The sequence below is a fragment of the Amblyomma maculatum genome, chromosome 5, assembly GCF_055883805.1.
Source record: "Amblyomma maculatum isolate TAMU_Amacu chromosome 5, ASM5588380v1, whole genome shotgun sequence".
Taxonomy (NCBI): Eukaryota; Metazoa; Arthropoda; class Arachnida; order Ixodida; family Ixodidae; genus Amblyomma; species Amblyomma maculatum.
In genome coordinates, this window is record NC_139348.1 from 131,846,215 (window position 1) to 131,870,197 (window position 23,983).

General features: G+C 45.4%; 1 protein-coding gene across 2 annotated transcripts in view; it reads left to right on the plus strand.

Moving 5' to 3' along the window:
* The first annotated feature begins 290 nt into the window (after positions 1–290).
* Positions 291–23,983, plus strand: part of LOC146189582 (uncharacterized) — a 46,718-nt gene continuing 23,025 nt past the window's right edge. The window contains exons 1-15 of one of the 2 annotated variants that reach the window (XM_084604343.1): positions 291–530; positions 2,493–2,599; positions 4,273–4,350; positions 6,475–6,582; positions 10,254–10,384; positions 13,127–13,350; positions 13,472–13,569; positions 14,535–14,618; positions 15,176–15,257; positions 15,317–15,418; positions 17,140–17,171; positions 18,744–18,929; positions 19,547–19,843; positions 20,455–20,655; positions 21,551–21,640. In XM_084604343.1, coding sequence (XP_084460469.1) covers positions 2,579–2,599; positions 4,273–4,350; positions 6,475–6,582; positions 10,254–10,384; positions 13,127–13,350; positions 13,472–13,569; positions 14,535–14,618; positions 15,176–15,257; positions 15,317–15,418; positions 17,140–17,171; positions 18,744–18,929; positions 19,547–19,843; positions 20,455–20,655; positions 21,551–21,640 — 1,734 coding nt within the window. In that variant the 5' untranslated portion in view covers positions 291–530; positions 2,493–2,578. The remainder of the gene's footprint in view (positions 531–2,492; positions 2,600–4,272; positions 4,351–6,474; positions 6,583–10,253; positions 10,385–13,126; positions 13,351–13,471; positions 13,570–14,534; positions 14,619–15,175; positions 15,258–15,316; positions 15,419–17,139; positions 17,172–18,743; positions 18,930–19,546; positions 19,844–20,454; positions 20,656–21,550; positions 21,641–23,983) is intronic. The other variant, XM_084604344.1, reaches the window with a different exon arrangement.

The following is a 23,983-nucleotide window of genomic DNA, read 5'->3' on the forward strand; positions in this document are numbered from 1 at the left end:
CCTGAAACACGCATTTTCGCTGGCTACTCGCTTCAGCAACTTCCGTCATCGACGCATTGCTATTTACATGGTTACGCTAAACACATCACGCAACACAGTATCAAAAGCAGCGCGCCAGAAAGTTTACTTTTTGCTGCAACGGAAGTCACAAGAGCCGCCTGGGCGTCGTCTGCTAGAAAGTTGCCTTAGAGCGCCGCTATACGGCAAACAAAAAGCAGTAGAGCAGGTATCTGTAGTTTAGTGAACAGGCATACGACGTCGTGGAGGAATGCGCAGGAGCCTGCGCACGAGCCAAACAGTGGCCGAGTGATGAGGAGTTGACGGAAGTTGCGCGCAGCTGCCCAGCAACTGTGTTCAGTACCTGCAGGTTCGCTTTTCCACGGCTATTCGCGCTGGGAATGTTTTGAGCTTTCCGGAGTTTCGCGGCTACGAAATGACGGAATTTCGTTCGCATTGTGCGGAGTACGTCGAGGTGGCCTGCTGACGTTCCGCAAGAATGATGCATGCGGTGCTTCCTGACAGGAGCCACGGTAAGTCCCGTTTTTTTGCAACGCGTGTGGGCAAAACGCGAATGAGGTTGGTTTGTCAGCGGGCAAAGGAACGAAGTGAAAAAAACATCATCAAAACGAGAACATGCTTTGGGTGGGCTGGGCCGGTCGCCCCGTTTTCACATTGCTGCCGATCAGACGCATTCGTTTTGTGTGGTGCAAGGACGTCTTACAACCGCACTTAGCAGCAAAAATTGTGTTCACCGAGCCGTCACTAAAGGCACAAGTCTGCTGGCTGGGAGACTGTGCCCGAGTTCGGAGAGCTTAGTGCGTTCAACTTCTCGAATCCCCGGCTACAGCCTGCTATTCTGAAAAACCATGTTTCCGTGAGGCGCTTTCTAGACGACGCATATATCCAGCCGTGCTTTTGTAGGCCCGCGGCCAAACATTCTTCCCTGCGTGTAAACGCGACCGAAAGGCGAATCGAGATCCGAAGCTCGTTAGAAAGGAAAGTTTGTTTGTGTGGGCAAGCGCCAAACGATTCTCGAACTCCCCTTCTCTTGTCTGCCCCTTCCTATGGTATGCAGTCAATTCGAAAGTGAGCGTAGCTTGTTGCAATTCTCGGTGGATCGAGTCGTGGGCCTGCCATCCGTTATTTTATGTCATATAAAACCCCTGACGAAGTTTGAGGAGCTTCATTTTTACGGCAGCCCCGCCGCGGTATCTCAGCGGTTAGGACTCTAAACTACTGATCCCCGGGATGCAGGTTCGATCCCGGCCACGGCGGCAAGATTTTGATGGAGGCGAAAGTATATTGTGCGACTTAAGTGCGTGTAAAAAGTCCCAGTTGGTCGAAATTAAGCCAAGGCTTTCTACTACTTCGTCCCTCGTAACCCATGTCGCTTTGAGACATTAAACATCATATACAATTCATTGGAATGATTTATAACTATTTGAAAAAAGGAAAAAAAAAATAGGACTGGAATTTGAGTGCTTTGAGCTCGTTAAAATCTTGACTGCAAACCCACAGACAGGGGAAGATGTAGCTAGGCTATATGTCTACAAAGGTAGGAATCCCTTTGCATTCTGGAGAAACTTGTAATCTTTGCAGCATTCCTGTTCCAAATAGTAAAGTTATTGGTGCTCTGACTTTCATATATCGGCATTTACTGCTAAGAAGCATGCTTCGGACGTATTTGGCCAAAGCATGAAAGTATGTTTCTGGAAATCAGTTGTGCACCCTAATGAGCCCCTCATTTTCTCTACTTTTCTCTGCTTAATAGTTGCATACTGTTATTTCTGGGCTGGTTAACAGCCAGCATGCAAACCTCGACATCACTGGATCCTGATGGATGCATCAAGCCTCTTTTGATAGAGTGCTGGCTAACCCAGATGTCACAACTGGTATTAGGTGGCAGAAAATGAATGGGTACTGCCTGCGTCTGTCACATGCTTCCAAGCATGCAGCATCCGAAACTCTGCAGCTAATATGTTTACTGCCCATAGTGTTCCAGTATTCTTGACAATGCATTAGTAGCATGTGTTCATAAGTCATCCTAAACATCTTGTTGCCCATTACATTACCAAAAACTTCACTGTTTATCCTTGTTTAATGCTGAACTCCTTGTTGCAGTAATGAGAATGAAAAGCTGTCAGAGAGTGATGAGTGTTTAGTCATGCACACAGTCATCAGCAGGTTGAATAGATGAGTGGAATTAGTTGGTGGTTGTTAATAACAGAGTTGTTATTTGTCTCCCTATATTATTTGTCTACCAACAGCTGTGTGCCCTGCTGTGGTGGCACAGTGGTTAGGGTGCTGTACGATGTCGGGGCATGTTAAAGAACCTCAGGTGGTCGAAATTTCCGGAGCCCTCCACTAAGGCGTCTCTCAAATCGCCTTGAAACATTAAACCCCACAAACTGAACTAACTAAACTTAGCCAGTAGCTGTTTGATTTCTATGCATTGACATCATGTGGAGAACTGCGTTTTGTTCACTGCACAGCCCAGCAACCAAGTGGAACAACTCCTCTTCGTTGTTGTCCAGGTTGCCATGCACTGTGCTCCAGTCTGCTGCTCTGAGACTCAGCCATGGACCTTGTGGAACCTGAAGTGAGTAAAGCTCTCTGTCTTGTTTGATGTGGAAGGTGCTAGTCAGCAGAAGCATTTGCTACCAAAGGCTTGACTATTCTGCTCCGTCACAGTTTGTAGTTTGTCATGTCACTACATTACAAAGTTTAGAGGCAATGGTAAATTTTGTATTTATCTTTGGACAGGATGGAGTCTTTTGGTTTGTTAATGATGGTGGCAAGTTATTCGAGTCTACTTGAAAAGGGAAAAATGAATGCGACTATGTGACTTTGTTACAGTGAGGTACATGCTGACTTCATGAGCTTGTTTGAAGCGAGAAGAAATAAACGACAAGGGTCGAATCGAAAGTTGGCGCAGCCTGCTGTTGCTGGACTGGAAAAAATTTTACAAACATGGTAAAGACAGGATAACTTCATTAAAAAAAGGTTATGAGGGCAATTTAGGCTTTAGCTCCTTGATTTGTCTTTTTTTCTCGTGAGATGTTTTAATATGTTCATATTGGAACCTCCATTGCAAAAATCTGTTCATTCGTCCGTCCATCTGCTTTTGTTGACAGGTAGCAAAGTGGAGAGAAGGAAGTCTTATGTGTAGAGCCAAACGTTTCACACGGTGATTAATGGACTAGATCATTCCATCTGCTCGCACGATCTGAACCCTTTGTTTTGATAATAGCGGATTACCCCCACAGCAGTAAAATTTCCTATACTTGTAATTAGCAGTGCTGAATTGAGAAATGACCATAATGCCTAGCTTGACAGTCTGCATTAGCGGCCAGAGCACACTGCCAGTAGATTTTTTCTTTTTCTTTACTATGCAAAGATGCTAATGAAGGAGTTTTATTAATTAGAAATTGGAATTTTATTAATTGGGGATTGATCTCACTGAAGCCTGTTTTGCTTTGGCTCTCATCAGATTGAGCTCAATATGTGAATGCAAGTTGCACATAGAACTGTGTACATTTTTGCATTCTTTTAAACAGCTTTCACGGGCAAAATTTAGTATTCCATAGTGGACTGCATGGTTATGTTCGCTCTCACTGAGCCAATCTAAGACATGAGCTTAGCTTAGCCAGCCATATCATTTTTGCATTGCATTTATTATATCATTTTTGCAAGCTGTTTATTTCAGCACAGGTACACTGGTGCATCTTTTCTTGGTGCTGACCAGTTAAGCAGACCCAATATACATTGTGGGCAGAGCACACTCTTCAGCATTACAATGCTTCATCCTTCAAACATATCCATCTACAAGTTGACATGCCATCTGAGGAAGCCTGATAGGCCACTAGCTCTTGTGTACATATAATTTTCAAAACCTCAAAATTCATCTCTGTGTTTACGCTTTGGGCATAGTTTTCGTTGTGTGTATTCAATAATCAGAGGCTTTTCTGGGCGAAGATGCAGTGTCAAATATCCCGAGTAATTTGAGAAATAAATCTTTTTCTTCTTTTCCCACAAAGGCTGACTGGGAGACATGAAGTTTAGATTTTCACAGGTTTTTAAAAATCAAGGTTCACTTCATTGAAGCATGACAGCAATGCTTTGACTACAGAAGGCAAACCTGTAACAGTGCCCTTGAGTGATGACAGTAGTGTAGTGTTGATAGCTCTGAATTGACACCTTTCCTTATGCTAGTGCAGTTTTTATTTTGTTGTGCCAAGTGATGATTGCAGCTACTTTTGCTTCTTCGTGCAGAGGGAATGCCTGCAGTTTCATGTGGATCCTGGCGAGCTGCCAGCAGAGCTAGCCAGCACCGTCCAGGCAATAAAGGAGGTAAATAAATAAATGCCTGCTGCAACGGTGGTCGTTGAGTGCTCTGTGCCACAGCCCAGGTTCAGTATTCTTGACCCAGCTGGAGTTTGGGAACGTGCTCTCGAAGTGTTCATTAGCTGGATAGGTCCACTTCGATCTCTGCTAGTTTGTATAGTACCCCAGGTGTAGAGGTGCGGGCTTCTTGACCACAGATGACCCATCTTTCCTGTTACGTTGGCTTGGTTGAAACTGCTTAATGCGAAAGTGAATACTGCTAAAATGGATTCTATGCTCTAACCACCTGAGCTAAACCCCACTTGCAGCAGCTACATGTTAAAGTCCTCTGGTTATCTAATTCGGAGGAGTCTTCCACTTTCCCTCGTAACCCATGTGGTTCCTTGGGACATTTACCCTGCAATTCGCATTATGTTAAAGCAGTCAAGATTTTTTGCAACTAACTCTCTTCAAGGCACTGACGGTAGCATTTGCCCTTTCTGGATCAAGGGAAGGGAAATCTTCCAGAATACAACCACAGACATTTGCCATTTATGGTACACCTCATACAACTGCCAATGTGCCTACAGTGCACCCCACACAACTCACACAACACTGCCCGTTGTGGGACTTTGCTTGCAACCGTCACTTACACGCGACACAGTAAAACCTCATTGATACGATTTTTTAAAAATAGCAGAAAAAAACGTATTATCCGGGAAAATGTATGATCCGAACTGTATAATATAAAAAAAAATTAACTGCTCAATGAGGTACAAAGGCATTTCGAATTGAGACTTTCGCCGAATAAAAGTGTAGATTAGCATGTATAGACATGAAGTGTGCACAACTCCTTGTATAGCTCTCGCAGAATTCGTTCCGTACTTGCGTTGTCCGAAACACGGAAGAAATTTAGCAACAGATCTGGTTCGTAGAAGGAATAATGAGCCAAGATTACTTCCTTGGTTATTTTAGGATGCTTCACCCCTGTACAGCAGTGACATGTGGAGAAGCCACCTTGAGGGGTTGCAGTCGCCGCTTGTTTGCTTATACTTCTTTCCCCAGACTCGGCCTGCTCGTGTGCAAGCAAATGTAGTAAAAGCTCAGTAATTGAAACTTCTCGGGACTGGGAAAAAAGTTTGAATTATTAACAGAATTATCAACAGAAATACTTATCCATATTTCCGAATTAATAGGGGTCGAATTAATGATTATTTAGTTGCAAGATTCGGAGGTTGCGCAGAAGAGAAGAGCAAGTAGCCGCGGTGAACCCTTTCCCTCTGGCACCGCCGGCCATTGCGCTGGTCGTGACACGATTTAGGCTTTATCCACACTTCCATAAATTTACCTGGTTTCATCTTCTGTCCCCGTTTTGGATGTGCGCAGCCTCTAACTATGTCTCCCTATCGTGGAGGCACCAGGCCGCCCACGCGGCAGCACATACTTTGAATTATCCTTAATGGAAACGACTCGCATTCGAATTAAAGGTCTTTTTTATAGGCAGGCCTCTGTAGAGCTTGGCTGTACCAAGTAGTGTAGTTCAAATTATCTGAATGTTTGAATTATCGAAATTCGATTTAACAAGCTTTCACTGTAGTTATCAAATGGTTCATCCCTATGTCCCTAAGGAACCACAGAGGAGCCACCGCGTTTCTTCTCATAAATTAATGTTTCTGCGGGAACGGGCGTCTCATATGTTGACTCGTTGGCTTTCTTTGATGCTTTGCCCCGTTGCACCCAGGCACTGCAGAGAAGCAACTGTGGCGGGTAATCGCCGATTATCAGTTTTTCATGTCACGGGCGCTCGTTAGCTTATGTCCAGTTGATAGCAAAATGAATTATACGACCGCAGTTTGTCGAAATTTCAAACGTAGTAACCGGGAAATTGTCTTATCCGGAAACATTAACCAGGAGAAAAAGGGCGTAACTCTATGGGACATGTTTTACTAACCGCGATTTTTAACATACAAAACGGAAAATCGTATGAACTGGGAATGTATTAATGAGGTTCTACTGTATCTGCTGAGAACATCGGCTGCTGTGCAGTCGAAGTTGCAGTATCCTGCTTGTTAATGAGAGAAAGGAAACCCCCTCCTGGGAAAAAGAGTGGAACCACTCACAAGTTGTCACTGCTGGAATATTTCTGTGCAGACGGCCGAAAGGGTGCTGTTCCGCTGGAAGAAGTTTCCTCTTCGTCTGCCAGCACCTGTTTTTGAACTTCCACCTGCCCTGCTGGGCACTGATGCGGATGGCCGCAAGGTACGTGTGCATACGTGCATGTTCTTGCACTGCGCTTGTGCAAAGCCAGGCTGGGGGGGCAGCGCACATTTGTACAGCCTGTGAACTGAGGGTGTTTTTCGTCTACCACCACCGCTATACAGTTGAAAAGCTGTCATTCTATCCTTGTTCTGCAGGCTTCCTGCCTGCTTGTGTATGAAGCACCATGGTGCTTTTGACGTGCAATTGTGATTTTGGTGTGTTAATGTTTTTTGGTACTCTATATCAGTTGTAGTCAACCCTGCAGCAGCACACTGTTTGCTTCATTGCCTTTACTATTTTCAAGAAAAATTGAGGAAAGGTTTAATACAGCTAAACCTAAGTAGGCAAAGCGAAAGCACTCGACTCCTCCATGGATGTATTCGAACTTCAAGGACACCACAATTTGGTCTACGACACGAAGGTATCGAGGGAATTTTGAAGAGGGAGGTTATGCATAGTTAATAACTGTCCAGCGACATAGTTCAGAACTCGCACTCCAGATAGTACCGGCGGATACTTATAGTCATTGCTAATGCTGTATAGCGAGTCTTTAGCCTTGAGTAAACAGTCCTTACAATTCTAGGCAACACAAAAGTGTCGGGGGCATATTAAAAGGGAAACTCCTCGGAGGCAAACCAGATGGGCAGCAGTGGCGGTGGAGGGAAAGGGTAGGCAAGGGGACTGGAAGGCTGTGTGACATTGTGTCAGGCAATGTTGTAAATTTGTGAAGATACGTACCGGTACGAATGAAGTTTACGAAGTATGTGAAGGAGGAGAATAAGCAGATGTGCGATGTAGAAGAAAAAGAAGTGAACGCCGTCGGCTCCGCATGCCACACGCGCAAAGTAGAAGTCTGCAGAGGCCACGCACCACTAGGCACGGTCAAGGCCATAGAAAACACGCACCGACCAAGTTACGGAAGGGCTTAGTAAATTTTCGCTTTAAAAAGAAAATGAGATACTATGAAAATTATGTTGTAACACAAGCCCCACAATTTATAAACAACAGATGTACACATATGGGATGGTTGGATAGTTGGTTGATATGTAAAACTCTTAGAAAGGGGGGGTCTCTTTTTGTTTATTTTCTTAATTAGCGAGTTCTGGCATCGCTCATTCGTCCACCGGAGTGTGCTGAAACCCATTGACCTGCATTTGACTTGTACTGCTTCAGTAGTTAAATCTCGTTACAAGAGACACTCGATTATAAGAGACATTTGAAAATGGTTTGGTTGGTTTTCCTATGTCTGCCTGTTAACAACATTGCATACAAGAGACATGGTTACAAGAGACACTCGGTTACTAAGGACAACTTTTTCAGGTCCGTGGAGTAAATTCTTCACTATTTAGAAGAGACACAACCCAGGTGTGCTCATGCAATGCATCGGAACATACCAACTCGTACATGATGCACTTTAGATTCCCTTAGCGAAATTCTGTTCCATATCAGTGTCCTTTTTGTTGTGTGTGTCAGGAACTGAGAAGTGCTTCCCCACGATTGGAAAGTCAAAACGGCATCGCATTACTGTTACCTATGAAGCAAATCAAAATGCATGAATGACATCCAGCATTTTTAACTCCTCACTGTTAAAATTTGATCACAATATGAAAGCGTAAAATCCTGATGTCTTTCTCTTTGTGAATCATCTGAGGGTGACGAGCCTGTAAGCATCTGAGGGTGCCGAGCATGTAAGAGTGCTTCAAAGGTATTAGAGCAACAGGAAGGCTTGCAAAGTGAAGTGCTTTACCTCCAAAATTTGGGAAGCAATACACTCTGCACTCACAAAAATACATACTAGTATGAATGACTTCTTTAAGCTTTCCTGAACAATTTCCTGTTGAAGCGTGTGAATGCATTTATATACCGATGTGCAGTAAACTGATCAACACAGTGATTTTAGAATATTTGGTTACAAGAGACCTTGCTTACCAGAGATGTTTTTCAGGTCCCTTGAGTGTCTCTTGTAACGAGGTTCAACTAAGTTCTCTGTGGGGCATGATGGCCACTTGCCCCTGATTGTTGGCATAGCAGCTTTGGTGTTGTCCATAACGGCGGCTATAGAGACACTGAATGACGGATGCAGAATGTTGGTCGCAACACCATTTTAACGGCGGAAGAAATTCATGGCAGAAAAAACTCCAACAAAGCAACCCGTTTATGTGTTTCATATGGGTTTTCTAGCTTAGCTTACAAGTGATATGAGCACCAAGGTACGAGTTAACAGATTAGAGAGCTAACCATAAAGATGGTGTCGGTAAATATAGTTAGTCAGCGGGAAGTGTGCACAATTTTACATTTTTCAACATTTAATTTGGCTCGTTTCACACCAGGATACAATGCTGTTAATATTGGGCAGCAGAATGTTCATGTCAGTGTTAGTTACTAATTCCCAGAAAAGAAAAAGAAATGTTGGAGGGGAAAACTTGGAGGCAGTTTTAATTTTAATCACGGATGCCGCTGATGTTACATATGGTAGATTGAAGTTGTTTACATGGGGATGATAGGTGATTTCATATCTATCAGCATCATCGGCTTCCTTACCCTAAACCTATGTGCACACCTTTTTAATATTTTTTGCACCCTCAAACGGAACTGTTGTCACCACCCGAGACACTGTGGAAAGCCACGATGAGTGAGTTGGGGGTAAGATTTGTTATTAATTTTGTCTGCTTAGCTCAGCTCCCATGCATCTTAACTAGTGATGTCAAGGACTGGTTAAGGTCTGCTCCGTAAGCCAGTGAAATAAAATCGCATGCTTTGTTGGCTGAAAAATTGATTCAGTGATTCAAGTGGACTGTAGGCAGAACAACAAAGCCACAAATGCTCAAACTAAATGGTTGGAGACGCATTACAGAGCATAAAAGTGACACACATGATTTGCCCACCATAATCACTTCTGTTTTTTCTTTATTGAGAGGTTCATTGCAAATGCATCATAGAAGTAACTCACCGTGCTCGTTCCTCACGGGCGGTTTCAACGTGGAAGAGGTTCAGGAAATGTCGATATTGTTCCCGAGGGGGACAATCTGCGCACCTTACTTAGGGAGTTTACTTTCCCTTAGCGTTCCTTCGATAGCTGCTCAAAAAATAAAATAAATTGTGGCATGCTTTACATGCTTTACCTGCGACGTAGTATATTTGAACCATTGACTAACACAGATGTCTTGAACATTGTTTCGCCTGCTCCCCGATTTTTTTCTACTTATCACGGTAATGTTCACCAAAGTTATTATATTCCACTAATAAAATAGCATATTTTTCTGTTTGAAAGGCGTGTATGAACAGTGCAATAATTCTGCTTCATTTCGCTACATGACAACGTAATGATTCATTTTGTCTGCTGTAAGGGAAAAGAGAGAAGGAGCTTGAGGTGGCTAAAGTGTACCCTTCGAGCCTTCCACTGTGGTGGGCCTCATGACCGTTCTTTGGCATTGGTGAACTAGAATCAAACATGTATTAATTAATTGCCATTATTCTGTTTGGATCCTATTGGACTGTCGATTGTGTTCTGTCCGTTGAGCGGCGGTAAACCAGGAAAAAGGTCTTTTTTTTTGTGCACGTGTACTTTGAGTAGCACTGGCCACTTGTTTCTTCTGAGGTTTATTGAAGGAGTCTATGCGTCACCCTCATCGTTTGCCGTCCCTTTGTGTCGCTTATGCACGCATTCTCAGACGCACACGACTAGCCTGCGGGATGTGTTCACGGCGCCCAACTTTGAGGAGGCAGATGCGGTGACCCGGGATGCCAAGGGCCGGCCACCCCGGTTGGACCAGGCCCAGCTGCGCTCTATCCGGGAACATGGGTGAGCTAACCACAGAAGCCATGCCTACAATTTAGGCTGACAGAGAAGAACTTCAGGACACTCGGAAGGCTCATAGAAAGCTGTTTACTAAAGCTATAAAACGCGCATGAGTAATAGGTATTCAGTCAATATTTTCTTGAATGCAACATTTTTTTAAGCTAGCGTCACTAACACCGAAAATCCCCGGCATCTCCCCTTGCGGATCCTAGTTCATGTGCGTGCCCTTTGCTAGTCACTTAATCACTAATTGCTCGATTTGGGGCCTCTTATTATCTCACATACACTCAATTAACATACAGTCACAAGGTATCACATTATATAAAAGATGACCCTGCATGTATGGAAAGACCCGCGCAAACGTGCGTGCATGACCTAGGAGTAGTGTGTCGGACTGGACATCCAGGGGTCCCCGTGGGTTTGATTTCCATCACAATAAAGCTGCCGAAGTTGGCAGCTTCTGGGGATTCGGCCATGACATGTGATCTTGTGACGTTACGCAACTCGCTGACCAATCTGTGCCGAGCCATGTTACTTGCCGGCTACTGTTTTGCTTGGGACATGCATGTGATTTTTTCCAAAACCAGTACAGCCACCTAACACTAATGCCAGATTTTCTGGAGAACCTTGCCTTTCACGCTATCTTGTTCATCTAGTCCTTCCAAGGCACGCTTGCTTCCCCTGGAGACTTTTTGGCGCATAGGTCATGCTGAAGGGCAGTGTCCGCTAACGGTACTTGCTGCATGGTGCTATGAGAAGGTGACGACAGTTGGCTTAACTCGGCAAGGTGTATTAGGTAAAATCCTGAACTTGCTTCGAATTTTGAGAACACTTTGGCTTTCCGAAAGCTGCCCATTATCTGCTCAACAGTTGATATTTGGAATCACTCCCTTCTCATGAGCGTTCAGTTTACTGGAGTTGACACAAATCCTGACTTTACAGGATGGCTTCATTTCTTGCACGATTGGTGCACACCATTCTGTTGGATTCCTGACCTTTCCGTACATGCCTTTCTACTAAAGCCTATCATGTTCCTGCTTCATTGCTTGATTGATCGGGATGGGGTTGACTTGGCACAGGAAGCTGCATCAGAAGTTTCTAGTTCGTCTGAAAGTCGAGCTGTGCAGGTTTATCATGGGATACTTTGTCTTCTGAGAGCAATTGTTCTTGCAGACAATTTCTGCTTTAAACTTTCTGCGAGAGCAAATTCTTACATCACTGTGTCTATTAGGAGAACTGTGGATACCCGGGAAAGTTTCTTCATCCATCGTGACTTCCACTCGTGCATCAACTTTCATTTACACTTCATGGCCATTTATCTGTGCCATCACTAAACTGCACAGGCAACTTGCTTTGACATGAATGTGCCAAGGAGAATTAGTCATTGTTATCAAGAGGGCGATGCCACCAAGTTTTCTTGCTTGGTGCTTAATTCGACAAGCTTTTTCCAAATGGGCCAGCTTGAAGGCATTTTTGTTGCTTTGCAGGACAACTAGTTTACAGGCACGACAAACCTGCGCAATGAGCAAAACTTTTTCCACAAGCGCATTCTCTGTGGCACTCAAGCGTACCCTTCCCCCTGCTCGTCTGTAACTTCATACTCTTTCAAATTCGCTTGCTGTTAGGTATATTTGGGCTTTCACTAAAGCGGTGACCAAAGTTAACCTGAGTCCTCCTGAAGCTCTTCAGACAGGGCCTTGTCTAGAAGGCCAGTAACGAAGCAGTTCCTCATTAAGCATTTTTCATGCCACCGAACTCGCACTTCTCTGCTAATTCGTTGCGCTCGGTTGCGACCTCATGTACAGCTTAACCTGGCTGCTGCCGCTGTCGGTAGAAGTGAGTGCTCTTGCGCTCAGTTTTTTTCGTGTCCACGAAGTAGGCTTCTGACTTCAACTTTGTGACCTTGTAGTTCTTCAGGTCTTGGTCTTCTACAGCGAACAGCCAAGGAATCTCTCCTGACTTTCAACCCATTGGTAAAAAAGGGGTACTTGAATTTCGCTTTTTTCGTCGGGACTGGATTCAAAGATGTAGTCCTCAAATTCCTTGATCCATGAGAGCCATTCAGTAAGTTGGATGGTAGCTCATTTCATGCCTTAGTAAAGTGATGTTCATTACTGATAGGATTTCCTTTGTTTTTAAGAGGATCTGCTCATAAAAGCCTATTTCATTTGTTCCTCATAACAAAAGCAGAAGTGTTTTTTTTTTTTTTTCAGCCAATATGTCGTTATGGGCTGCCATTCCTGAACTGCTTGCTACAGAATGCTAGTGCAGAATTAGGCCAGAAGGGTGGTTAATTTGAAAGAAATTTTCTGCAGGTATCGGCACAAAAATGGTAATGAGACTTGCAGACACCTTTGGCACTTGGCGAAGTTTCTCTCACAAGAGAAGCCGCGACTTAAGAGCACTTGTGAATTTCAGTAGCTAGCTAGGTACTAGTTGTTGTGCAGTTTCTTTATGTAGTTAGGGTCGAATTTCAGACAGCATTGAAATAATTGAGTAATCATTCATTAGGACCTGTCTGAGTACAGCCATATGGGCACAAAGAAAAACTGTACAGCTTTCAAAGAAACTTTGCAGTTGAATCTGGCTTAAGAACTACTGCCAATGCAGGGTAGTTCTGACAGCTAAGCTGAGAAGGCTGGCTTACAAATGGTAGAACAGTGCCGAGTTTGTTCCACATCAGCCTGTTGATAGCTGAATTTTTTCTGGCTAATGGTGATGTGTTGGGGCTTTTGTGGCCAACAGGGAGTTTGAGGTGGGGAGCCGGGCATTCCCGGGACGTACTCACCGTTGGCGGCTCAGTCCGGCGGTGCAGAGTGGGCGGGCCGGTGCCCAGCGCATTCTGTTGCGGGACGTGGCACTGGCTCTGCGACTGCTGGTGGTCACCGCCCGCAACCGGCTCGACTCACACTTCCTCAGCCTGAGGGCCGCGTGGGTCGCCCTGTCACGCGCCTGCTTCCTGCTGCTGGGTAAGCGAATGCTTGGCACGTTCACGCAGCTGGTCTTGCGAGTGTAAACCTCGTTGCCTGTTGTCCAAGCTAGGGAGGGTTATGGAAAGGGTCGCGGAAGCTGAAGTGCATGTTTGTGCAGATGCCCTCGTGGGACTGCCATCGGTGTCGGCGAGCCTGCTGACATCTAGGCTACAGGAGGAGCGCGTCAAACATCTCGTGGCTGAGCTCACCATTGAGGTGGGTGACGTCATCTGGCGTTGCATCATCTGACCGCACCCACAGTTCTGCCCTCGCCTCTTACTGGTGGATTGCACCAATAGCTGTGCCGCATATTTTGTTGTAGATTTTTTTTTTGTTTTATCAGTAATTTCGGAAATAGTTAATACCACAGGTCAACTTAAATTTAACGAATGTTTTGACTGCCAAGTTAATCGTCTTCTTGTAATTGAGTTCAGTTAAATCGTGGCTGACTTGTCCGAGCATTGTTCTAACTTTACCATTGGCCTTGCCTGCCATTGCGCACTATGTGTATGCGTGCCGTGCACCTGCAAGCACCTTTCTAACACACAAAGGGTGCTTGAAGCTAATTAAAAACGAATGGCGTTGATTGTGCCCATAGCTGGAAGTGTGCAGTCTGTTAAGTAGCCTAGCTGGCATTTTGTGAGGCTAGCTTTTTGCCTGTGCGTCAGCATTACATACCTGCCAGTCCTCCCAATTCTCCCAGGAGACTCCCGATTTTCGACTGAACGTTCCGATTGTACGATCACTGCCCTAAATCTCTTAATAAGTAGTCCGGTGCGTGAATGGTGTTTGCAAAACCGGCGGCACTAAGACATCCACAGCCACATCTTGATCACCCGCATCAGCCTCTGTGGCCGCACCAGCACCACAGACATCATCGGCTATGCACTTAGCCAATCAAAGCCAGTTTGAGCCAAAGCTAAAGTAGGTGTGGCTAGCTGCATAAAAAGAAAATAAATAGATGTGTGCCGTGCTGGTTCTGACTAGTAGAAGCATGGTGGTCATTTCTAGCCGCCGGATATACGGCATCGAAACACAACTGGTATAGCACCTTTCTCTCTTTTTCTCCCTGCTCCGTTTATTTATTTGTTTTTATCTCTCCAGGTTGGCAAGTATGGAATTATAACTTGCGAGCTGAAAGAAGCCCTCATGGCAAACTCCTCTTCCTTCTTCTCTTGCAGGCAGACACTGAGAACCAGCTGGAGCAGCTCTGCCTCTTTGTGCGCTACCAGATCAAGAAGCAGACATTCGAGAAGTGCCATTTGGTAAGAAGCCTACCACTCTTCCTCCACGGTTTCTTTGGCCACAACTGTCAGAAGTACATTTGCAGACCTACCGAAATTGGTTCATTGAACTTCTACAGCTACTAAAGGATAAGCAGAAAAAACAAAAGAAGCTTGTATTAGTTGAGCCTTGGCTTTCTGTTGTAGTGTCAGTTCTGAGGCAGGGTATGCAAGCCTCTCATCAGTTCTTTTTGACCCCCCCCCCCCCCCCCCCCTTTCTTTTTTTTTCTTTCATTGTAATTTTTACACATTAATTACACATAAATAGTCAGCTTAAAATTAACAAGTGGGGAAGTTTGAAGACTTTGAAGTCTTCAAAGTTGAAGTTTGAAGGGACTCATCTTTTAATTCTTTTGGGGTCATCCCACCATAGTCAATGTTGTGATGCAAAAGCCCTTCTTTAGCATGTGAAAAACATTTCGCGACAGAGAAAATTTGTTGTCGATTTTGTTACGGCAGAGTTCACTAGGATAGCCTGCGCAAGCAGCTACACAGTGTGAAGAGTGTTCAGTTTTGCCCCATTGCCTTGGACCTACCAGGGTGAGGAGAGGCTACCGACTGTGCCGTATGTCTACCGGACGCCCAAGGGTCAGCTGATTGACCTCCGTCTCTACAACACCGGTAAGTGCTCATTTCAGCCAATGCGCTGTGAGCATACTCATCGGTTGATTTCGTTGCAGAGCTTCTGCGTAGTGCCATGCCCTTTCTGGCTCACGTCCTGGAGAGGGAACTGCGTGGCTGGTTCCCTGCCTTTCGGGAAGCCCTGGTTGCCAAGCTCAGAGGTGGGACCTCTTTCTCCCCTCTATAGGCGTGTTGATGCTCAGACATGCTTATCAAGCACTGGGCAGGGGGCTATCATTAGGGCTTCATAGTGACAGCTATGTGCGCGACATTCCTCATAATCGTGTTATCACTGACGCAGCTGGTGATCATGCGCACCTCACCATCGGTCCCCGTGACTGCTCACATGCATTTAGCTATTCTTCCAACACTAGCACGGCAGCCCCACGCCCATCCATTCCCCTTATCCCAAGCTCCAACACCATGCCATTATACAAAGACAATTCACATGCCCAGTTCACAGACCATACCTGCTTATTTCTCAGTTTTTAACATAAATATCCGTAATTGTTATAAAAAAGTTACCCTTTATAGACAAAGGACACATAATTGTGGAGAAAAAGGAAAGATGCACGAAAGGCGAGAAGAAAGAGGAGTTTCAAACTGCCTAAAACGTTTGATGAGATTGTGTGCAGGAAATACAGCCAGGTGTACACATAACCTTCATTTCAACAAAATCGTCCTGTGAATCTAAATTCACTCTTTTACATTGAGGCCGATGCATCGCTGCAACATTCTGCGCCCTTCTTTCTTTTCTTTTTCTGATAAAGAAAGCTTCTTTCAGTTCACAGGCAACATGGTCATCATGGCATTTAATTAATGCGACGGTTCCCTCAGAAATGGGTATGCACAGGGCATGTTCACAATCTCCACGATAGAGGGACAGATTTGGTTCCGAGTGTGCAAAAGAAAATTTGTTTGCAAAATCTCCATTGCTTTTCATAGCTTCGTTTTGTAGAGAGGCATATGTATCAAGTCTGAACCAGCAGTACTGGTTCTCGAAATTATATAGGCTTGTCAGTTTAGTAATTTTATTGCAGCTTAAAAATAGATATTCATGCACTTCGACTTGATGCACTTCGACTTGAAGCGTGTTGTGAAGTTCAGTGCTTTTTCATGTCTGTAGTGCCACGAACTGGTGCTTGGACACCTGAGCTTTGCCAGTGTAGTGCAGGCATCTTAAAAGGGAGGACGCTGGACGCTGAGGACAAATCAGAGTTGCCCGCTGCAGTGGCGCAGTGGTCAGGACGCTTGACTGCTAAGCCCAAAGGCATGGCCTGTCTCGGCTGCTGCGGCCACTTTTGAATGGAGGCGAAAAGCAAGGCATTGGTAAAGAACTCCAGGTGGTTGGAATTTCTGGAGCCCCCCACTACAGCATCCCCATAGCCTGAGGAGCTTTTGGACGTTAAACCCTATAAACCAAACCAAACCGAATTAAAGCTGACCTTTGGTGACAAAGCATTAAGGTACCCTAACTACAACAAAGAGACTACTTTAACAGAAAATAGCGTTATGTACTATATAAAGTAGCAAAGGTATACAAAATTAAAAATGGGTGCTTCTGCGACAGACCTTGTTAACAGGTAAGCTGCAGTTGTGTTGAAGCGCTTTTATTTTAATTTTTTTACACAGTTCTCTGAAGTCACAGTTTCCAGCAAGTCTCTTTCAGTCTTCATGTTGTGAGTTTAAAATCGTGGAAGGAAATTTTCTAATCTAAATTTCTCACCAATAAGGCGTGCCTCTTGGTGGTGGATACTACGTAGAGAAAAACAAGGCCAGAATTTCTGTTTATTACGATCAGTATTAGTTAATGAAAATATGTCCAGCTTGCTTTTGGGCACGTTTACCTAACAGAGCTTCTCCCTCTTTTTCTTTTCCACAGCAAAAAAGCTGACGGACAGCGACATAGAAAAGGTGAGCTTGTTCTCTGGTGTCAACTCTTGACAACATATTTTGAAAGTGAAAAGGAAAATGTGAGAGCTGTGATTGTGGTACTGCACCAGTAGGCTGGGGACGGCTGCCCGGCACTTATCTCACCCCGCAGCTGCATCGCTTCTTATAAGTACATAGGCCGAAAAAAATGTTGGTAAAGAAAGCTTTGACTAACATTAAAAATGAGCGGATATGTTATAAATATGCCCTAAATGTCAAGCATTGCCAGTAAACCACATGTTAAGGGGAAGCTGTTGACTGCAACCAGGGTTTATGTACTGTTGCGTAAAGTGAAAGTGTACCCACAACTTGCAGCACTTAGCAGTAGAAGCCCGTTCCAAATACCATGAGCAAGGCGTGTGCATACCATCTCAGTCTGAGCTTGTCGCGCAACTATATCCACCTTTCCATTTTTGCACCAGCAGCTGTCGAGGACAGTGCGTTATCACACGTGATGCATCACAATTAACTCCCTTGAAGCTTGTACTCTAGGTGCATGTGTTGCTAGAATCGACCAACTTAGGATCAGAATGTCCGTAATCTAGCAACTTTGTTGCACAGTTCCTAGAAACTGAAAGGGCCTTGTACAGTGCACGTGGCGAACTTGCTCGGCACGGGAAGGATTGGGGCGGGGAGGTCCGGTTATGTTTCCCCGAAAAAGTACACACCATTGTGAGGAACCGGGAGCAGCCTAAGACAACGGGCTTTGTTCACCGTCATTGTGGAAAAGATGTGGCGTGCGTGGCGAATGAGTTTAATGTGTGCTTTTCTGAATGGATAGAGACCCATGCTCCGTTTAGGTAGTAATGAAGCTTGGACACATGTTGGTAGCTGAGCAATGACTGTTTCTTAACCCAGTGCGTTTCTTCTTTTCCTAATTTATTCTGAATATCACAGTGGGCTTTAATTCAAGGGGGGTTCATAACACTCTTGAACAGTGGATAAATTGATGTAAAAAAAAGATGTTCTGCAGGGACTGCAAAACATAGCTAAAGGAAAGAACATTAATAAAAAAGCAAATGCGTGAACACTGGGTGCAATATAATGCGAAAAATGAAATTGTTACGAACCTGTTAAAAAACCCCTCTCGGAGGAACTAGTTTCTTCGGCTGTGGGCTGAATGTGGATGGGCTTAATCAAATTTTGCTATGCTACAAGCACAGTTGAATGACTAACTTAGCAATGCCCTTAAAGCTCATTTTTATTTAAAGATCTGTATGCATCACAACAATAGTGCATTTATACAAATGCTAGAAATGTGCATTTCCAATTGCAAAAGTTCACCAGTTCTGTTGTGAAAGCATACTTGATTGGCATGTTCAATGATTTTATTTGAAGGATGGTTTCATTTGTAAATGGGCAGTGCGTGGTAAGCCCGTAATAGTCAAACACGGGGTTTTGGCATCATAGGCACATTTGGCATGTTGAAAAAGTGTTATCTCTGGGCGTTATATCTCATGAAAGAAAAATGCTAAAGGCACCCCCTTTTGACTAGAACCGCTCTTTCCTGCCACGTGCCATGTTGTCACTCGTGTTCTTCTCTGTGCATTGCAGCAAGCCAAAGTGGCCGTGCAGGACGAGTACCTGAGGCGCGTCTCAGACGCGGTTGGTCGGGACCCCGGCCTCGAAAATCTGGCGCCAGGTTTGGGCCGGCTGCTGTCTGAACAAGCTCAAACCACAGTGTTGATCCAGCGGGCCCTGGACGTTGTTCGTGACCGGACAGAGCACTACGTGGCACAAGTAAGGCCCTCTCCTACAGCATGTTAGGCAATGTTCAAAAGAGCATGCTTATATGCTGCTGTGTATGCTCACTGTTGTCTTCCTTTATGCCTGCCAGCCCCATTTGTGTATGAGTGCATGTGTCTGATTTTTGGTATTCATAGAGGCACTGAGATCAGTGCTATTAGCAGTGTGTGTGAGTGAAGGCGTCCACTACAACAGACCTACTGCTAGTGGGCAGGGCAGCACGAGTGCACGTTGGAGTTGCGAAAATAAATGTATGGGATCTCACGTGTATCTTGATTTTCTTTCGTCCCTCCAGTGGGGGTATATATACCGACTGGAAAGGCAATAAAAAACCAGTTGCCACTCAGCGCTGTGTTTGTCTTTACTCGTTTTTTCTTCTTGTCCAGCCTGTCACGCTGTAGGTATGGAACATAGGAGGTCATGGCAAAGGAAGGGCTGAGGAATAATAAAGACACGGAAACCACAAGTGTCTCGGTTATGTGTTGCACCACCTGTGGGGCGTCGAGGTCAGTGCAGTTGTTGAGAAGCCCACAGCAAGACTGCCTATGGGGGTACTGTACTCTGCCGAGCAAGAGTTTGGAGTGTGAACTCTCTTTTGTTTGGACTTGCAGGAGCGGGACCGGCTGCAGGAGGAGTTTCCCGTGCTCTCCCTGATTGGGCCATGGCTTCGCAGTCACCTGCGGGCGGTGCAGGGCCAGCTGGAGCGGGAGCACTGCCTGGAGGCCCATGAGACAGCCCTGGCCCTGTGCCGGGAACGGGGCCTCTGCCAGGCAGCCTACTTTGTGGCCAGGGACCTTTCCTTCCTCAGGGAGCAGGCACCGGCCCTGGCCTCAGAGCTGGCGCGGCTCAGGGCCCCCACCCGCACCTTCACCTGGCAGACACACGTGTGGAGACCGTCCCGATGGCAGGTGAGCGTCTTGGTATTGGGCTGCTCTTACAGGAGGTTTTAGAAGCGTTTGCTCAGTTCAAAATGTGTGCACAATATGTGCCTTTCTTGTAGAAGTAGAGCAGTTTGGGCGAGTTGGTAACGATCTACAGAAGAAAGAACTTCGCAGGACGAATGTTCGTCCTGCGCAGTCCTTTCTTCTGTCCCTCTGTTTTCTCGCGCTGTCCGATGAGATGTGCCTTTCTACTTGTGGCTATGAGGAAAACGTTCCACTTTTTGCTTCTTGTCTGTACAGGATGGGGGCACGTGGAGCACTGTTGCAACTGAAGTAGTTAAAGAAAGACTTATGCTCAGAATAAACTGGTTAATAAAATCGAAGGTTGGAGTTCTCATCTGGCTAGTGAGCAAGGCTTCTGTATGAAAGCGCCTTTGGTAGGCTTTGGTGATGACGCCCTAGAAGCAGGAATTATGAACACCCATTGCTGCAAAAAAAAAAAAAAAATGGAAGCTGTGGTGCATTGTACAAACCACCATCATTGGCAGACCGATGGACAGGAATACAGACAACCCTTTGAGTGGTTGGCCTCCGAGCTTGGCTCCTGCATAGTGTGACATCGTTTTAAAAATGTGCAGGTTCGGCGGGTAGGTGGTCCATCCTCGGAGGGTGGCCTGCCTGGTGGCGGGGGTGACACCCTGCTGCTGAGTGAGCGCCCCACGTACGTGGCCGAGAAGCAGAGCACGCGGCTGACCTCCACCCGGCTGCCCCTGTGGCGATGGGGGAACTTCTGCCACCGCACCTGGGCGCACACTTGCAATGCCATGTTCCTGCTTGGGGTGAGTGTGCAAGCCTTCCCTTTCAACCTGCTCCCCGCATGCAGCAGTGCCCACTCTTATTGGCCGCTTAGCCTTTCCAGAAGAAGCCCAGTTGTTACATATAATTTTTCAAAAAACATTCTCTGTTTATTGCTACAGGCACACGCATGTAGGCTCTTCTGTTGGGGTGAGTTGTTTTGAGTGAGCTGTCTTGCACATGCTCTCCAAATGTGACTAGACAGTTTTTGAATGATCACTAACAACTTTGCCTAATTCTGTGACATTTAGGACTGTGGGCAACAGTTTGGAAATGCAGCGTCTGTCGGGATCGGTGTTCAACTAGAGTGTGGCCAACAGCTGTCGTCAGCGCGTTCACTATGATTAGTTGTGCTATCACCATCACTAAGTCGCTTTCTTTTGCTGAAGGGCCCAGTGAACAGTTGACTGCTAAAGTTCTCATTCCTCCTCCTACTACCTGCTTGTGATTGCTGCCACTTGGTGGCACTGTGCCCTAGAAAAATGGCAGCAAAGAATCAGTGGAAAGAGCCTCACATATTTTGTCTTGCACAGTGACAAAGCTGTGCTTGGAACGGTGTCGACAAAATTGCAGTGATTTTTGTTTTGATGGATGTCAAGGTCTATGTCACTGAAACTAGAAGAAAGATCTTTAGCTCCAGATTTAGCCCCCCCCCCCCCCCCCTCTTTCTTTTTTTTAGCTTTGTTGTGACTATAAATGGAGAAGAAATGCCATAAGTTATCCAGCAGTGTATCACATGGCATATGCAAAGCCTCTACACATGCGTCACTTGAAATGTCTTTGTTATGCACGGGGCTGCTAGCATGGCCGTCCAGTGACTAGTTAATCTGAAAGTCCCGTGGAGCTGCTATTGACCGCAGGTACTGTGTCATTTTGCAGATCCTGATCCCATGGTGCAGTCCCCTGAGCTTGCGTAGCCTGGTCCTTCCACGGCCCTTCATGCCAGACTTTGAGGTCAACCAGGAAGATGTGAGTCTCACGTGCTTACCTAACACTGTGTGTTCATGCCGATCATTAGTTGAGGGAGGAATAAAGCACTTCACTTTCACTGTGCTCGAGTGTATAGCCAGCCTATCAGGGATGCTGAAGGGAAGTAGTGTAAATGGGAACAAGAACAGGAGAGCATGCTGCCGGGCTAGTTGGTGTTTCATGATGTGAAGAAGTCAGTGTGAAAATTGGGTGAAGTACAAAACAAGAGCACTGGTGAACTTCTTGTGTGCCTCCCTTCTGTTGTTTGTCGGTTTTTGAGCGAAAGGCCAACTACTGCATGTACATACAAACCAGAGTTTCACCTGGCTCTGACTCAATGACCTTTAAACCAGGCTAAGGTCAAATGAAGCTCACCCTCCAAGACTAACAATGTATGTAAATGTAAATTGGTTTATAGGAAAGGTGCAGTAACTGTCGCACTTTTTCGTGCACACCTCAGCGGCCTGAGGAAAGGGAAGGAGGTGGGAGTGAAAAAGAGAAAGATGTGCCGTAGTGGAGGACTGCGGAATAATTTTGATCATGTGCGGACCGTAAGTCCGCAAGCGTGCAGAGTGGGACAGGGAAATGACTTGGGCTGAGACATTCTAGTCGAAATTAAAAGAAAAAAAAGCAGAAAGAAATGGGCATCGGCATGACATGTAACGCGAAGGGAAGATAACCGACGGTTGCTAAAAGTAACAAATTGAATTCCAAGGGAAGGCAAGCGTGACAGGGGGTGGCAGAAAGTTAGGCAGGTGAATGAGATTAAAACGTTTGCAGAGGTTAAGTGGATGCATCCAGCACAGGACTGAGTTAATCAAAGTGATATGGGAGAGACCTTTGCCCTGCTGGGGTGTAGTCCGTCTGATGATGGTGATGATGGTGTTGATCTTTGACCTTTAATGTGTGCTGACTTTGCACAGTGTACAGATGCCTTTCCATTTCTCCTCCATCGAAACTCAGCCACAAAGGCCAGGTTTGAACCTTAAGCGTAGATTGGTTTATGGAAAAAGAAAAGCACAGTATCTGTCACACTTCTTGTGGTGCTATAAAGTCGAGGCACTGTCAGAGCCCAAGAAGAAATGTTTGCAGAAGCTCTTGCGATCTTGTACTTCTGAATTTTCTTGCTTCGTGATATCAAGGAAAGGCAAACATTTCGCATTTTCCACAATGTGTGGATGCAACGTCAGTTTTTCTCACGGACAGCAAATGTGATTCGAAGTTGAAACTTGAACTGAATTTCATTAGTGTGTGTGCAATACATATGACATACACTGCTAGCAAAAGGCCATCAGTCAGGACCTGGATTTGAGCAAAGCCACAACAAATTTTTGAAGCTAGTAAAGTTAGCTTCTGCAAACTCCGTTCAAGATTAACTCATTGGATACTGCCTAAAAGTTTAGGCAATCCCCTTCACCCTTCCCATTGGCGCAAATGAAAAATGTTCTTATTTTCGATCTCACCAGGTTGAAAAATATGCAGATAGCGCTTCTCGAGCCTCTGCTGCGTGGGGCATCTTTGTCTACATGCCTGCAGTGTGCATGTACTAGGGGCATATGTGACCTGCTGATCGGAGAGCTCTGTTGCTAGGGCACACAATTCCCTAACGGCTTAGTTTCGAGAAAATGAAACAAAGCCTTCTCTTTTCTTCTTTGTTCACACTGCTCCAAGCGCAAGTTTCCAGTGCTTCTTTACACATGGTTCTTTTTCTCTCCCAGTGTGCCCAAGCTGCATGCACTTCACATGCCATGCTGTTTGTGCAGTGAATGCCATATGTTCTGTCTCCACCGTATGAGCATTAACGGACTGTGTTTGTAGCAAACAAATTGACCCAACCAAGCTACAGCTTATAGTTGAAACACTTGGTGAGGGCCGTCATGTTTTAAAGAAACTATCCGTTTAACTGAACATTTTTTGTTCTTTTCATTTTTCTCTCCACGATGGTATTCCTCCTTCTTCTCCCCTGCCTTCTTCTTGTTTTTTGTCTTCTTTTCTTCTGCTTCGTTTTTCTCTCTCTCTTCTTCTCGCCTCACTTGCCCTGGGTCTTAGTTTGGCTTGTCTTGGCTTCGCTTCGATCAGCTTGGGTGCCAGCCAAGGCAAGCCAGACCAATTATAGTACAACAGGCTCCAGTTGCGTGATGGCTCAGAGAGGTTTCCCAATAATGGCTCTCCTTGTGAAACATTTGTGTGCCACTGTGGGAGGGTCTTATGATCATTAATTGCTTATGAAAAGTGCAGCCTTCTGGCAGCTTCCAAAAAGGCAAGGGCAAATTGTGTGTGTTGGTTTAACACAGTCCAGTCGAGTGCATTTCATTGACATCACTGGTGTTGTCCTGGTGTCAC